General features: G+C 32.3%; 2 protein-coding genes across 2 annotated transcripts in view; both read right to left on the bottom strand.

Moving 5' to 3' along the window:
* Positions 1 to 1,539: 1,539 nt before the first annotated feature.
* LOC142228329 (protein snakeskin-like) overlaps positions 1,540 to 18,118 on the bottom strand; it is a 64,570-nt gene continuing 47,991 nt past the window's right edge. The window contains exons 2-4 of the mRNA XM_075298723.1: positions 11,218 to 11,335; positions 10,921 to 11,140; positions 1,540 to 1,949 (exon numbers count right to left, since the gene is read on the bottom strand). Of these exons, the coding sequence (XP_075154838.1) occupies positions 1,886 to 1,949; positions 10,921 to 11,140; positions 11,218 to 11,335 (402 nt within the window). The 3' untranslated portion in view covers positions 1,540 to 1,885. The remainder of the gene's footprint in view (positions 1,950 to 10,920; positions 11,141 to 11,217; positions 11,336 to 18,118) is intronic.
* Positions 12,908 to 13,521, bottom strand: LOC142228934 (uncharacterized). Its single transcript, XM_075299454.1, has 3 exons — positions 13,510 to 13,521; positions 13,304 to 13,427; positions 12,908 to 13,235 (listed from the first exon to the last, which is right to left on the bottom strand). Exons 1-3 carry the CDS (start codon positions 13,519 to 13,521, stop codon positions 13,009 to 13,011), a joined length of 363 nt encoding a protein of 120 aa, XP_075155569.1. The 3' UTR covers positions 12,908 to 13,008.

The following is an 18,118-nucleotide window of genomic DNA, read 5'->3' as shown; positions in this document are numbered from 1 at the left end:
GGCCATAAAGAGGTGTGCCGAAAACGGTGAGTATCGGTCCATATTTTAGTATAGCCCCCATAAGAACGATTTCCAGATTTAACTCCTTGGGTTTCTAGAAACCGTAGTTTTTATCTGATTTGCTTGAAATTCTAAATATTCTGGTATTTGAGGCTCAGAAAAACGTGTATCGGATTAAGTTTTTATCGGTCCATTTGGTAATGCCTCCATAAAGACCGACTTCACTTCTTGAGGGTGTAGAAGCTGATATAGTCCTCATAGGTGAAATCTTTAAATTTATCTTCCGGAAGTGTCCTCAAGCCCTCCTGAAATTTCAAAGGAAACCCTAATATTTGGTTCATGGTGGTGGGTATTTAAGATTCGGCCCGGCCGAACTTACTGCTGTATATACTTGTTTTTTTTTTTTCAGTTCATTAAACCCAACAATGAACCACACTTGAATCTTCCGAAAAAAGGTTTTGTATGATAGCCGGTTTATGCCGAAATAAATTCGAAACAAACATATCTCTTTTCCTATGCCACTGTCAAATCATTGTAGTTTAGTCAATGTATGGTTTTAAGCTGCAATAAAAAAACTACAACAATGCTTAAAGAACAAAACCAACAATAACAAAGCAAAACGAATGGAAATTAAAATTTGGCAAAATTTTCTTTAGAAATTAAAATTTTCTATAGAAAAAAATTGTTGTTGTTTTTATTGCAGCTTAAAACCATACATTGACTAAACTACAAGTGTAGCTTAACCAACAGAGGAAAAGAATGTTTGTCAAATTTATTTGGGCAAAGCCCTATAGACTGCAAAATGATTGGATGGACGCACGTTTCGGAATTACTACATTCCTCATCAGCATCCTCTACTTGCAGCAAAACGATTAACCAATTATCAGAATAAATTCAGGTAGTTTATTAAACCCAACAATGAACCACACTTGAACCTCCCAAAAAAGGTTTTGTATGATAGCCGGCTTATGCCGAAATAAATTCAAAACAAACATATCTCTTATCCTATGCCACTATCAAATCATCGATTTGAATTCAGTTGGCTGGGTTTATTTTGAGTGTGCTTCCTCTTCTTTTTCCATTCTTTTTGTTTTGACAAAATTTTCCATAGAAATAAAATATTGACAAAAAATAAAATAAAACTTTGACTAAAATTTCTATTGAAAATATAATCTATAGAAATAAAATTTTGGCAAAATTTTCTATAGAAATAAAATAAAATAAAAATTTGACAAAAAAAAAAGAAATACATTTTTGCAAAATAATAGTTTTTGTTTGGTAGTTTTTGGTAAAATATTCTCCAAATATTAATAGATTATTTTTGTCTCAAGTAGCAAACGTGGATGAAACACACATTTACTCTCTACAGATCAAAAGGATAATGGTGCGTTTTTATGGTAAAAGAACTCTTTGTTATCGATTCTTCTCTGCAGACAATGTATTTTCTAAGCAATTCCCTTAGGAGTGACCAAAGCTACTACTTACTTTATAGAACACCATATTGATCACTCCAACTATTTCTAAATAAAACACAATAGCTTAGAATTTTTCATAATTTTGTAAAACTAAAGCATGCTATTTATTCGAAATTCTATAAACTACAAAAAAAGGTAATAATAAATAATTTTAATAAAATTATTATAATACAAATATATTATCAAAATAAAAATATCACAAACACATTAAATACTGTCAGGCATTAGGTTTTTGCAGACTTGGTCATGGTCATCTAGGTCATAAATACCATGCAAATAATATTTATAAAATTAATTTAAAACTAAAATAATCTAAAGCTAAAGTCTTTAGAAGACTACCAATATCGTAATAAAAAATATCAGCAATTGCAGACCAGATGTAAGAAAATGACACACATATATAGTCTAGTCTAGAAGCGATTAATTTCCAATTTATTTCTATTGACCTCTCGTATGACGGGTATTTCGGCACGTCTAAATAAGAAAACAAAATATAATGGATTATATTATGGAATAAAAAAACGAACTCATCACCACATGCATGACGAAAAAGGGCAACAAAAAAACACCACACAAAAATAAAAACACAACATCTTCTAACATTAATTTGAAATATTTTACAAATATCACTCTTGTCGTCAATTTTTAAAGCATAGCTTATTCAGTGACTCCAGTATAAACTTTTAAAAAATATTAGAAGTTGATTTCACGCTAATCACTCTACCTTCCGAACGAAATTAACTATACGCTTGAAACAACGCACAAGTAGTTGTTATTGATCAAAATGGTATTGCAAATTCGTCATAGCGGACCACTTTTTGGTGTAGCCTCCCTATATAACGACTCCGTGATGTGGCTTGCGGAAACTCTTACAGGAGCAAATTTCATCCGACTCGGTTGAAATTTGGTACATGGTGTTAGTCTATGGCAAAAATTGGTCCATATCGGTCCATTATTATATATAGCCCTCTTATCAATCGATCTCCAGATTTGAACTCCGGCAGGTTAAGTTCGTAGATGGGGTATATCAGTCCAGCTTTTCACATAGCCCCCATACAAACCGATCCCTCGATTTGGGGTCTCGGGCTTCTAGAAACCGTAGATTTTAGTCCAATTGGCCTACAAATGGTTTTGGTTCGGTTTCGGTGAGGTGTACGTCATTGTGATGGATGACATGTGCTACGCAAGGATCGAACAAGAAGTGGAGATGGTGGCCTGGCTTCCATATTACAGCTTTCCCTGTAATATAGACCTATCTCGCTTGTGCTAGACACTAGCAATGGTGTATGAGGGTAGCAGTCAAGTCTGGGGCTGTCGTGTATGGTAGATGTGCTCCAGGTTATAACCCAAAACATTGAGTGGCTGTTGTGTGGGCATAAACGATTGGTGCAAGGAGACTTCAATGCCCACCATTAACTTTGGCATTATCTCCTAGGTAATGATCAGAGAGGCATAGCTTTGGCAAAGCAGATAGATGACTCCATATTTTGCACGGTGAACGAAGAGGTCCCCACGAGAATTATGGGTTATTGTAGCAGTTCGCCAGATATATCATTAGCGTCGCCTGTTGTGATAAATAACGTTTCCTGGCAACCCGTCATTTCATTGGGATCAGACCACCTCCCCATAATTCTCACCATTAACCGACTTTCCAAATTCATACCCTCTTAAAGGCGGACGTTTATTACCCAAAAGCAAGCCAACTAGGAAGGCTTCGGAGAATACACAGATAGTCGCTTCAGCGAGTTCACGTCCCACTCACATGTTCATGTTGCCCAGAGGGTGTTCCCAGACATCATCAACGCAGCAGCTGCTCTCTTCAGACCCACTGGTCAAATCGCCCTAGTGAGGCCCAACTTCCCAGCAGCGGGACTCGCAGACGAGCGTGATGACCACCACCGCAGTAACCTTAGGTTAGGTTAGAGATTAGTAAGATTGTCGACGAACACAAGCGGAACATTAGCTTAGAGCACTGGAAGCAATATAACTTAGGCACAGGAAAAGGTATGTTAAATTGTGGTCAACAGTTAGAGCCCTCTCGAACCACACCACAAGGGATAATAAAGGGTGATTTGTTAAGAGCTTGATAACTTTAAAAAAAAAAACGCATAAAATTTGCAAAATCTCATCGGTTCTTTATTTGAAACGTTAGATTGGTCCATGACATTTACTTTTTGAAGATAATTTCATTTAAATGTTGACCGCGGCTGCGTCTTAGGTGGTCCATTCGGAAAGTCCAATTTTGGGCAACTTTTTCGAGCATTTCGGCCGGAATAGCCCGAATTTCTTCGGTAATGTTGTCTTCCAAAGCTGGAATAGTTGCTGGCTTATTTCTGTAGACTTTAGACTTGACGTAGCCCCACAAAAAATAGTCTAAAGGCGTCAAATCGCATGATCTTGGTGGCCAACTTACCGGTCCATTTCTTGAGATGAATTGTTCTCCGAAGTTTTCCCTCAAAATGGCCATAGAATCGCGAGCTGTGTGGCATGTAGCGCCATCTTGTTGAAACCACATGTCAACCAAGTTCAGTTCTTCCATTTTTGGCAACAAAAAGTTTGTTAGCATCGAACGATAGCGATCGCCATTCACCGTAACGTTGCGTCCAACAGCATCTTTGAAAAAATACGGTCCAATGATTCCACCAGCGTACAAACCACACCAAACAGTGCATTTTTCGGGATGCATGGGCAGTTCTTGAACGGCTTCTGGTTGCTCTTCACTCCAAATGCGGCAATTTTGCTTATTTACGTAGCCATTCAACCAGAAATGAGCCTCATCGCTGAACAAAATTTGTCGATAAAAAAGCGGATTTTCTGCCACTGATTTTGGTAATAAAATTCAATGATTTGCAAGCGTTGCTCGTTAGTAAGTCTATTCATGATGAAATGTCAAAGCATACTGAGCATCTTTCTCTTTGACACCATGTCTGAAATCCCACGTGATCTGTCAAATACTAATGCATGAAAATCCTAACCTCAAAAGAATCACCCTTTAGGATCGCAGTCACCGTTTGCGGCGTAACGGTGACTGATCCGAAAAGATGCGCCAGAATCTTCAACCAATAGTGATAAGGAGAGCCGCTCGTTGCATTCGTGCTCTCTGAGCCGATGATAAACCACAATTTACCATAGCCGAAGTTACACATATCATCAACATCGCGAAAACATCTAAGGCGCTGGCCCCCGACGGAATCTCTAATGCTGGAGCATCTGGGAACACTGGGAGTTCAGTACTTGACCAGACTCCTCAATTTGTCCTTGGAGTCACTCATTATACCCGATATCTGGAAAATGGGTAGGGTGATTCCAATACTAAAGCCAGGCAAATACTCAAGTAAAGGTGAATCGTACAGACCTTCTCTCGCCAGTGGCCAAGAAACTCGAGGAACTACTCCTCCCCAGTCTTGTGGAAAATTTTACGGCTGTTTACCATCAACATGGATTCCAGTCCTATGTGGAATTTAGGGACAAGAAGTCAATACCCCATAGAGTGAAACAGGGAGTTTCCCAAGGTGGAGTGATATCTCCGACGCTGTTTAACCTCTACTATTCTATTCCACCCCCTCCCGACGGCATCGAGATTGTATTATATGAGGACGTTTATAAAATCATGGGCCATTGTTGATGACATATGCGATCGATAGAACGTTACCTCGCTGATCTTACTAGTTATTTCACAGCAAGATATTTGACGATATCTTGACGGCAGCACTTGGGGTGCGGACAAAGAAACCATGTTGTTGTGGATAGGCAACCATAACCCAGAGAAGTAGGGGTTGATCTTAACCTTCTAGAGCACGAGATCCAGCATTACAAAAGAGCCTCTAGATCAGGCAGCATACCAGACAGGTCTGAACAGGATTCATGTGGATACTGTAGCTGAAGCGGCGGGAAACTACAAGGTTAATCCTCGGAACTAGACCACCGCCCATAGCACCGGAGGAGAGAGACCCCAGGTTTGACCTCCGGTGCCTCTTGGAGGGGAAGAATTCATCCGATCCGGTTGAAATTTAGTACGTGGTGTGAGTATATGGTCTCTAATATTCATGCTAAAATTGGCCCATATAGGTCCATAATTATAAATAGCCCCTATATAAGTCAGTTCCAAGATTTGACCTCTAGGAGGAGCAAAATTCATCCGATCTGGTTGAAATTTGGTACGTGGTGTTAGAACAACAATGCTAAAATTGGTCCATATCGGTCCATAATTATATATAGCCCCCATATAAACCGATCTCCAAATTTGAACTCCGGAGTCTTTTGAAGGAGCAAAATTCATCCGATTCGGTTGAAATTTGGTACATTGGCCTAGTATATGGCCGCTAACAAAAATGCCAAATCGATATCGGTCAATAGTTATATATAGCCCCCAGATAAACCGATCCCCAATCACACAAAAATGGCCCATATAGGTTCATAATTGTAAATAGACCCCATATAAAGCGAGTCCCATATTTCACTTTTGGCTCCCTATTTATCGGTTCGTAATTTGTAGACTTCCCAATATGTACCGCTCAAGAACTATATTATATACGTATTTAATCTTTTTATACCCACCACCATAGAATGGTGACGGGGGTATAATAAGTTTGTCATTCCGTTTGTAACAAATCAAAATATCGATTTCCGACTATATAAAGTATATATATTCTTGATCAGGGAGAAGTTCTAAGACGATATAACGATGACCGTTTGTCTGTCTGTCTGTGTGTCTGTTGTAATCACGCTACAGTCTTCAATAATGAAGCAATCGTGCTGAAATTTTGCACAAACTCGTCTTTTGTATGCAGGCAGTTCAAGTTCGAAGATGGGCCATATCGGTCCAAGTTTTGATATAGTCCCCATATAAACCGACCTCCCGATTTGGGGTCTTGGGCTTATAGAAATCGTAGTTTTTATCCAATTTGCCTGAAATTGAAAAGCTAGAGGTACTTGAGAACCATCAAAAGGTGTGCCAAAAATGGGGTGTATCGTTCCATGTTTTGGTATAGCCTCCATATAGACCGATCTCCCGATTTTACATTTTGGGTTTATAGAATCCCTAGTTTATATACAATTTGCCTGAAATTGGAAATTTATAGGTATTTTAGGATCATAAAGAGGTGTGCCACAAATGGTGAGTATCGGTCTATGTTTTGGTATAGCCCCCATATAGACCGATATCCCGATTTTACTTCTTGGGCTTCTAGAATCCGAAGTTTTTATCAAATTTGCCTGAAATTGGAAATCTGGAGGTATTTTCGGGCCATAAAGGGGTGTGTCGAAACCGGTGAGTATCGGTCCATATTTTAGTGTAGCCCCCATAAGAACGATCTCCCGATTTAACTCCTTGGGTTTCTAGAAACCGTAGTTTTTATCCGATTTGCCTGAAATTGTAAATATTCTGGTATTTTTTGGCTCACAAAAACGTGTATCGGATTAAGTTTTTATCGGTCCATTTCGTAATGCCTCCATATAGACCGACTTCACTTCTTGAGGGTATAGAAGGCGCAATGATCATGAAAATTGCTTGAAACTCAATGTAAAATTTCCAGATTTTATTTCTCGGATGAAAATCTACAGATTTAAGATTTCAAATCAAGACGTTATTTTATAATTTTCTTGCACACTTACAAGATATGTTAATGATTCCTCTAACATTATAAATCCAGAATCTGATATAGTCCTCATAGGTGAAATCTTTAAATTTATCTTCGGGAGGTGTCCTCAAGTTCTCAAGCCCTCCTGAAATTTCAAAGGAAACCCTAATATTTGGTTCATGGTGGTGGGTATTTAAGATTCGGTCCGGCCGAACTTACTGCTGTATACACTTGTTTTTCTAATATATATACCACGTATGAACTAACTCATAATTTAGAAGACGATGTTAAAAAGATACCTTTCCATCGGTAAATATTACCACAACCCAAGTAATTCGATGTTGATGACAGTCTATAGTAGAAATTTCTACGCAATCCATGGTGGAGGGTACATAACATTCGGCCTGGCCGAACTTACGACCGTGGTATAATGGTTAGCATGCCCGTCTTGCATACACATGGTCGTGGGTTCAGAACCAGTTTCGACCAAACACCATACAGTTTTTAAGTGGTGGATTATCCCACCTCAGTAATGTTGGTGACATTGCAGAGTGTTTCAAAGATTCTCTAAGTGCTTTCAATGTGGAACGCCATTCGGACTCGGATATAAAAAGGAGGTCCCTTGTCATTGAGCTTAACATCGAATGGGGCAGCACTAACATAGGGCCGTATATATTCGGTTTTTATTCAAAACATTTGAAAACTATAAAATTATTTCCAGTCTATAATTTTCTTCCTAAAGCCGAATTTTCCCTTCTTATATACAAATTTATGATTAAAAGAAACATTTTCCTATAAACAATAGTTTTGTATAACAAAAAAATTTGTGGGTTTCGAGGAATTCGATATACTTTCCTTGTTATGAATACTGGTTAAATATAATTAAACTGCCAACTTTAAAAAGTCCGACGTACAATGCTAAATAACAGGTTGACTGATAAGTCCCCGGTCTGACACATAGATGCATAGAATGCATATTATTTTTATATAGTACCAACATTCAAATGATTCGAGTCAAAATTTGACGTCTGTAAGTCAATTAGTTTGTGAGATAGAGCGTCTTTTGTGATGCAACTTTTGTTATTGTGAAAAAAAATGGAAAAAAGGAATTTCGTGTTTTGATAAAATACTGTTTTCTGAAGGGAAAAAATACGGTGGAAGCAAAAGCTTGATAATGAGTTTCCGGACTCTGCCCCAGGGAAATCATCAATAATTGATTGGTATGCAAAAAATGATTTTGAATGACCGTAAAATGAAGTTGATCGAGATAGCAGAGGCCTTAAAGATATCAAAAGAACGTGTTGGTCATATCATTCATCAATATTTGGATATGCGGAAGCTCTGTGCAAAATGGGTGCCGCGTGAGCTCACATTTGACCAAAAACAACAACGTGGTGATGATTCTGAGCGGTGTTTGCAGCTGTTAACTCGTAATACACCCGAGTTTTTCCGTCGATATGTGACAATGGATGAAACAAGGCTCCATCATTATACTCCTGAGTCCAATCGATAGTCGGCTGAGTGGATAGCGACCGGTGAACCATCTCCGAAGCGTGGAAAGACTCAAAAGTCCGCTGGCAAAATAATGGCCTCTGTTTTTTGGGATGGTTTCGGGGACTATTATATGGCGTTATTGGAGCGTTTGAAGGTCGAAATCGCGGCAAAACGGCCCCATATGAAGAAGAAAAAAGTGTTGTTCCACCAAGACAACGCACCGTGCCATAAGTCATTGAGAACGATGGCAAAAAATCATAAATTGGACTTCGAATTGCTTCCCCATCCACCGTATTCTCCAGATCTGGCCCCAATCGACTTTTTCTTGTTCTCAGACCTCAAAAGGATGCTCGCAGGGAAAAAATTTAGCTGCAATGAAGAGGTGATCGCCGAAACTGAGGCCTATTTTGAGGCTAAACCGAAGGAGTACTACCAAAATGGTATCAAAAAATTGGAAGGTCGTTATAATCGTTATATCGCTCTTGAAGGGAACTATGTTGAATAATAAAAACGAATTTTGACAAAAAATGTGTTTTTCTTTGTTAGACCGGGGACTTATCAGCCAACCTGTTATTAGTTCCCCGTCTCGTGTTATTCATGGCCGAATTAAATGTGAATATATTTTGAATCGAATCCTTGTGAATGTCCCAGTAAGGCTAGCCCGGAACTATCCACTCCGAAAAATTCTTTTTTGTCGGTCAAATTATAAAATTAATGACCCAATACTTCGTTTGTATATTCAATTCACAAAAAAATAAAAACTTCTATTAAATCTATCTGAAAATCACACCACACCTTAACGTTTTTTTTTCAATTACAAGGCATAAAATGTATTTAGGTTTCTTTGACAAAAGCTTTCTATTATTGTAATATTGCGGAATTTTTTACACTACACCAAGCATTAACATTTATCCAACAATTTACACATATTGTTTCGGATTTTACATAAGAGTTAACATTAATATGAGAAAATGTACAAAAGCTTTGCATAGGCAATGTCTTAAAAAAAGCAACTTTAAACCAATTACACGCCCAACACACAATTTTTTTTAGACAATTTACACATAATTAATTTTTGGTACAAAAACATGTCTTTATTGAGAATATATTGTATATAATAGATAGAAAATAGAAGCTTCAAGTTTATTAAAAGAATACAAAAATAAATGCTTATTAAAAAATTATGATTGTTATTGGTACATTAAGTTTCTTTTATAGAGGTAAAGTCCTGTGGGAAATTCGATGTAATCTATGGAAAGTTTGATCCGTGTATATGAAGACACAAACAAATATTTTTGGCTTCAAAAAAAGTTTTTTTGTTTTTTTTTTAATGCAGATTTAAATTTTTGAAATAGATCACAGCAAAAAAAATGTTCACGAAAATTTTTCCAACTAAAGTCTTGAGTTTTAAAAAATATTCAATTAAAAATTTAATTGATTCAACAAATTTTTAATTGAAACAAAAATCAATCACAAAAATTAATAGTATCAATTAATTTTTTTATTGATACTATCATTTCTGTGATTGAAGACATTTCAATTAAAAAATTAAATTTCGGGATTGGATCAGAAAAAAATTTTTTTGTGATAGGAGAAAAAGGCGGGAATAGATTTTTATTGAATTTCCCAAGGAAGATTATCTGTTTCATATTCGAAATGAACTTTTTCGTTGGAATGAAATGTCAAATACAGCTGATTCTTCACTACACACAAAAAAAAAAAAGAAATTTTTTTTTTGTGTGTAGAATGTCAGCTGTTTTGGACATTTGCATTTGTTTGGTATATAAAAAAATTGGTGGTATATTTCTCTTCTATTTCTTTGATTTCCATATTTACCATTAATCAAACGATATTATGGCAATGATTTGATATTTTTGAGATTTTTGTTTTTTCTTTTTAAATTTTCAAACATTAAAAATGTATATGTATATAAAGATAAAATTATCACTTACAAAACTATGGTTGTATACAAATAACACTGATTATGAGGATTCATGGTAATAATATGCTTTCTTCGTTTCATCTAGAAATGTGCATGTGAATGAAATATCGCTTACAATGGTATTTAAATTCAATGAAAAGAGTCATCATTCGAGAGTATGGATTTCCACAACGTGAGTATAAGTGATCGAAATTTTCCCATCAAATACTCACGAACCAATGAAATACTCACATTTGTAAATTCGATCACGAACATTTTTTTTGTGACTTACGACTATTTCCTCTCACATGCACATCTCTAGTTTTTACATCCCTTCTTCCACACACACACACAACAACAACATACAACACTTTATGCTCTCACACATGACGCTGTTTCAAATGTGTTATTTGAAAACAACAACAAAAAAATCCAAGAGAAAAAAATTTACGTTCTGAAAATGGAAATGGTATCCATTAAGAAGACAGCACCATTGATGATCATCAAGGATCCGGCAGCCAAGGCATTACGTTTGCTCTCCTTGAACAAAAGATCCGATCTATCATGCCATTGGTCAATGATCAAAGCTCCTGAGATGACAAACAATACACAGCCAATGATTGAGAATAAACCATTCAAACGTTTCTCTACAACGGAATTGATGACATGTCCTGAAATAATATCAACCCAAAAAAATTTTTGATATTTAGACTACAGCTCGATTAGAGGAGGAAATTACATTACATACCAATCAAAATGACACCACAGATAATGGCAAAACCACCCATGGTACCGCAAACAATCAAGGCATTGCTGGAGAAATTACCACTTGTTTCCCAGAGGACAATACAAACGATGGCAATAACCTGAATGGAAAAAAATAAAATAAAAAAGAAAAAGATTGAAATTAGTTAATGGAATAATTAATGTATATTTAAAGAGATGATTTAATCACAAAATTAATTGACCCCATATCCAATGATAGTACGATCCAATGACAGTATTAATTGCAGACTTATTGAAATATAAAAAAAAAACGAGTAAGGAAAGTCTAAAGTCGGGCGGGGCCGACTATATTATACCCTGCACCACTTTGAAGATCTAAATTTTCGATATCATATCACATCTGTCAAATGTGTTGGGGGGCTATATATAAAGGTTTGTCCCAAATACAGACATTAAAATATCACTCGATCTGGACAGAATTTGATAGACTTCTACAAAATCTATAGACTCAAAATTTAAGTCGGCTAATGCACTAGGGTGGAACACTATTTTAGTAAAAAAAAATGGGAAACATTAAATCTGAAACAATTTTAAGGAAACTTCGCAAAAGTTTATATATGATTTATCGCTCGATATATATGTATTAGAAGTTTAGGAAAATTAGAGTCATTTTTACAACTTTTCGACTAAGCAGTGGCGATTTAACAAGTAAAATGTTGGTATTTTGACCATTTTTGTCGAAATCAGAAAAACATATATATGGGAGCTATATCTAAATCTGAACCGATTTCAATCAAATTTGGCACACATGACTATATTACTAATTGTACTCCTAGTGCAAAATTTCAACCAAATTTGGACAAAACTCTGGCTTCTAGGACCATATAAGTCCATATCGGGCGAAAAATATATATGGAAGCTATATCTAAATCTGAACCGATTTCAATCAAATTTGGCACGCATAGCTACAATGCTAAATCTACTCCCTGTGCACAATTTCAACCAAATTGGGCCAAAACTCTGCCTTTTAGGACCATATTATTCCATATCGGGCGAAAGATATATATGGGAGCTATATCTAAATCCGAACCGATTTCAATCAAATTTTGAACATTTGACTATACTACTAATTGTACTCCTAGTGCAAAATTTCAACCAAATTCGGCCAAAATTCTGGCTTCTGGGGCCATATAAGTCCATATCGGGCGAAAGATATATATTGGAGCTATATCTAAATCTGAACCGATTTCAATCAAATTTTGCACACTTGACTACCCGACTAAGTTTTATGTTTGTACACAATTTCAAGCAAATCGGTATTAAACTCTGGATGCTGGGTCCATATTAGTGCATATCGGACGAAAGATATATATGGGAGCTATATCTAAATCTGAACCGATTTCTTCCAAAATCAATAGGGTTCTATTCTGACCCAAATTAGGAATATGTGCCAAATTTGAAGTCGATTGGACTTAAATTGCGACCTAGACTTTGATCACAAAAATGTGTTCAAAGACAGACGGACGGACGGACGGACAGACGGACAAGGTTATATCGACTCAGGGACCCACCCTGAGCATTATTGCCAAAGACACCATGTGTCTATCTCGTCTCCTTCTGGGTGTTACAAACATATGCACTAACTTATAATACCCTGTTCCACAGTGTGGCGCAGGGTATAATAATTAAAAATTTAATCGATTTCTTCAGAATTTTCCGTTTTAATTATTATTATTATTATCTGAACCATTTAAAATATATTTGGATTCTAACTATATGTTAAAAATATATTAATTATATCCATTACATTCTTTTAATATGATTGTTTTAATATTATAAATAATTCCACTAAATATATAAAACCATTTATTATGGCAATAGTGCCAGCCACATTCAATAAATTCTTATCCTTCGGCAAAGGATAGTTATCAGTCCATTGTTGTATGATAACGGAACCGGAAGCTACAAACAGTACAATGGCAGCAAAATTGAAAAGAATTATCACACGTTTATCCATTACAGCACCATCCAATAAAATACCTAAAGATAGTAGATATTTGAGACAATTTGTTTTAAAATTCTATAGCCGCAAACAAAACAAAAATTACCAATTAACAAGCAAATATTTATAATCATATATCCAGTTAAAGTCCCACAAATCAACATGGCTTGACTGCTGTAACTATGATCCGAGGTACTTTCAATTAGAATAATGCATGTGGCTATGAAAATCTGACATTATAAAATATATACAAATTATTGATAATTGCAAAATTTTTTGATTTTAATTTATTGTAAGATAGTAAAGACTTACATGGACGGACATTGAAAATATAGAAGAGATTTTATTGTAACACAATGCACATAAGACATATAGGGATTTGAAGAAAGAAGAAAAAGGTAACCTAAATAAACAACCACAATCACAAAAAGAGAAATACAAACAAGACGTTGGAAATAAGTTTAGACGACTCAAGAAGATGCTTTAAACGATCCCTAAAACTTTTGGAACCTATCATTTAGCGTAGGCATCAGTTGAAATTAAATGAAAAACTAATTATAGTTTATATATAACTATCTCTCTAAACATATTTTAGTACCCCATGCTTCATTGCTCCCTTCAACATTAACGACTTCAGATTATTTACTTAGATTGCGCCTAAATATAGGCTTCAAAATATAATTTCAATAATAGTTATAATTTTGACTTGTGGACACGGTTGCCACTCGAGCCAAAAATAATCTACCAAAATACTACCAAATAAAAAAAATTGGTTTGGAACAATTTGATCAAATTTTGGTATTTGTTAGGAAAAATGTTTCTTCAAAGTGTCTTATTATTTTATATTAGAACTTTATTTATTAATTTTTGATCACTCCTTATAGCGACAAATTATTTGAATGTAAAAATATCCCTTCAGACTTTGATAGTATGGCCTTAAAAAATTAAAATTTTTTAAGTTATTTATTGAAAATTTAGTCGAAAGTTTTATTTATATCTATAGAAAATTTATATTTCTATTGAAAATTTTGTCAAAATTATATTTCTATAGGAAATTTTCTCAAAATGTTGTTTCTGTAGGAAATTTTGTCAAAATTTTATTTCTATAGAAAATTTTGTCACATTTTATTTCTATCGAAAATTTTGTCAAAATTTTATTTCTATTGAAAATTCTATCAAAATTTTATTTCTACAGGAAATTTAGATAAAATTTATTTTTATAGAAAATTTTGTGAAAATTTAATTTCTATAGAAAATTTTGTGAAAATTTAATTTCTATAGAAAATTTTGTGAAAATTTTATTTATATATCAATTTTTTGTTCTATGGAAATTTCTATAGAAAATTTTGTCAAAATTTCATTTCTATAGAAGATTTTGTCAAAATTTTATTTCTATAGAAAATTTTGTCAAAATTTTATTTCTATAGGAAATTTTGTCAAAATTTTATTTCTATTGAAAATTTTGTCAAAATTTTATTTCTATAGAAAATTTTGTCAAAATTTTATTTCTATTGAAAATTCTATCAAAATTTTATTTCTACAGGAAATTTAGATAAAATTTATTTCTATAGAAAATTTTGTGAAAATTTAATTTCTATAGAAAATTTTGTGAAAATTTTATTTATATATCAAATTTTTGTTCTATGGAAATTTCTATAGAAAATTTTGTGAAAATTTAATTTCTATAGAAAATTTTGGCAAAATTTTATTTCTATAGAAAATTTTGTCAAAATTTTATTTATTTTAGTTTTATGGATTTTTTTTCTATGGAAATGAAAATTTTATTTCTATAGGAAATTTTGTCAAAATTTTATTTCTATAGAAAATTTTGTCACAATTTTATTACTATCGAAAATTTTCTCAAAATTTTATTTATATATCAAATTTTATTTTTATGGAAATATTTTTTTGGAAATAAAAATTTTATTTCTATAGAAAATTTTGTCAAAATTTTATTTCTATAGAAAATTTTTTTCAACATTGTATTTCCATAGGAAATTTTCTCAAAATTTTATTTCTATAGAAAATTTTGTCAAAATTTTATTTCTATAGGAAATTTTCTCAAAATTGTATCTCTATAGAAAATTTTGTCAAAATTTTATTCCTATAGGAAATTTAGTCAAAATTTTATTTCTATAGAAAATTTTGTCAATATTTTATTTCTATAGGAAATTTTGTCAAATTTTTCTTTCTACAGAAAATTTTGTAAAATTTTATTTCTATGGACAATTTTTGTCAAAATTTTATTTTTATGGAAATTTTTGTCAAAATTTTATTTCTATAGGAAATTTTGTCAAAATTTTATTTCTATAGAAAATTTTGCTAAAATTTTATTTCTATAGAAAATTTTGCCAACATTTTATTTCTATAGAACATTTTGCGAAAATTTTATTTCTAAAGAAAATTTTATTTCTATAGAAAAATTTTTCAAAATTTTATTTATATGTCAAATTTTATTTCTGTAGAAAATTTTGTGAAATTTTTATTTCTATAGAAAATTTTGTCAAAATTTTATTTCTATAGAAAATTTTGTAAAAATGTTGTTTATATGTCAAATTTTATTTTTATGGAAATTTTTTCTATGGAAATGAAAATTTTAGTTTTATAGGAAATTTTGTCAAAATTTTATTTCTATAGCACATTATGTCAAAATTTTATTTCTATGGAAAATTTTGTCAAAATTTTATTTCGATAGAAAATTTTGTCAAAATTTTATTTCTATAGGAAATTTTCTCAAAATTTTATTTCTGTAGAAAATTTTGTCAAAATTTTATTTCTATAGGAAATTTTGTCAATTTTTTCTTTCTATAGGAAATTTTGTCAATTTTTTCTTTCTACAGAAAATTTTGTCAAAATATTATTTCTATAGGAAATGTTGTCAAATATTTATTTCTATAGAACATTTTTCAAAATTTTATTTCTATGGAAAATTTTGTCAACATTTTATTTCTATAGGAAATTTTCTCAAAATTTTATTTCTATAGAAAATTTTGTCAAAATTTTATTCCCATAGGAAATTTTGTCAATATTTTATTTCTATAGAAAATTTAGTCAATATTTTATTTCTATAGGAAATTTTGTCAAATTTTTCTTTCTACAAAAAATTTTGTAAAATTTTATTTCTATGGACAATTTTTTCAAAATTTTATTTCTATGAAAATTTTTGTCAAAATTTTATTTTTTGGAAATTTTTGTCAAAATTTTATTTCTATAGAAAATTTTATTTCTATAGAAATTTTATTTCTATAGAAAATTTTATTTCTATAGAAAATTTTGTCAAAATTTTATTTCTATAGAAAATTTTGCCAAAATTTTATTTCTAAAGAAAATTTTATTTCTATAGAAAATTTTGTCAAAATTTTATTTATATATCAGTTTTTATTTCTATGAAGTTTCTATAGAAAATTTTGTGAAATTTTAATTTCTATAGAAAATTTTGTCAAAATTTTATTTCTATAGAAAATTTTGTAAAAAATTTTTTTATATATCAAATTTTATCTTTATGGAAATTTTTTCTATGGAAATGAAAATTTTATTTCTATAGAATATTTTGTCAAAATTTTATTTCTATAGAAAATTTTGTCAAAATTTTATTTCTATAGAAAATATTTTATTTCTATAGAAAATGTTATTTCTATGCAAATTTTATGTCTGTAGAAAATTTTGTCAAAATTTTGTTTATATATCAAATTTTATTTTTATGGAAATTTTATTTCTTGAGGAAATTTTGTCAAAATTTTGTTTATTGAGAAAATTTGCGAAGAACTTCTTAGTGGATAGCTTTTAGAGGGCGACAATATTGCAAGAATTTGATTAGCTTTTGTCCCCAAAATTGAACGCTTTCATCTCCGAAAATCTCAAATTTCAATTAAAATCCCTTAAAAAAATCCCCAAAAATATTTGACAACTTTTATAAAATATGGTTTGTACATGAATACCTTTATTAATATATCGCAAAAAGAGAATGAAAATTCGATGAATGAGATCTGTATGCTAATTTTAATTTTATTGATTCTAAATTTAAAGCCAGAAAGGTCCCTATAACATGTCTTTATTTTAAAAACGCCACATCTTTGGCTCGGAATCAATACCAACATCTTTAAGGGAAGGTCAACATCAATGGATTCTAGTAAACTATTTTTTGAGTGCAACTTGGTCGTATAAAATTTTAATAGTAATAGTTCTTTTTTTCGTTTAAAAGTTAGGGTGATTTCAATAGACTGCCAGAACGGAACAATATTTCAAAGTGTAACAAACAAAATGTATTTTTATAATTCAAATTATGTGCAATATAAAGAGGAACAAAGTGTTTTTATATTTTGGGTATTCATTGTATATTCTGAAGCCTTTTTCTAAAATATGGTGTACACATTTTTAGTTCCCGCTTTGTCTAACATGGAAACCATGCAAATTTCTGAAAATTTCCCTTCAAATCCCACTGCACAAAAAAATTCCCAATACTGGCAACACTGGTCGCCAGCAAAAACGCATTATCGCGTGAAGATAACCATTTTTCATGATTACTTTTCTGTAATAAAACGTTTTAAAGTATTTAAATTGATTTAATTTAATTTATCCGTGAGTTATAGCCAGCACACTTTATGGCCAAATTTATAATTAAAAATAAATTAGAATATAAATAAATTAAGAATATAAAAGCTTTTCAAAGTACTTTTTATATACATTATTACCCAGCGATTCCTTACTTAGTAGCAAAGCAATTTAAAGCCTTTCCGGATTGTTTTAAGTGTTGGAGGTCTTAAGGGAATTTCTAAATAAATAAAATGTGTCACTTTCCCACTAAGACTCCCTAATGCAATTAGTGAACATTGCTATCATGAAGAGTGGATAAAAACCATGCACATTACAGGTGTGATATATACACTTGTTGTCTTATCATCAACAAGTTTAAATCAAAGAG

The sequence above is a fragment of the Haematobia irritans genome, chromosome 3 (genome assembly GCF_050003625.1).
Source record: "Haematobia irritans isolate KBUSLIRL chromosome 3, ASM5000362v1, whole genome shotgun sequence".
Lineage (NCBI taxonomy): Eukaryota > Metazoa > Arthropoda > Insecta > Diptera > Muscidae > Haematobia > Haematobia irritans.
The sequence above is the reverse complement of the archived record's forward strand: the minus strand, read 5'-3'. Positions and strand labels throughout refer to the sequence as shown.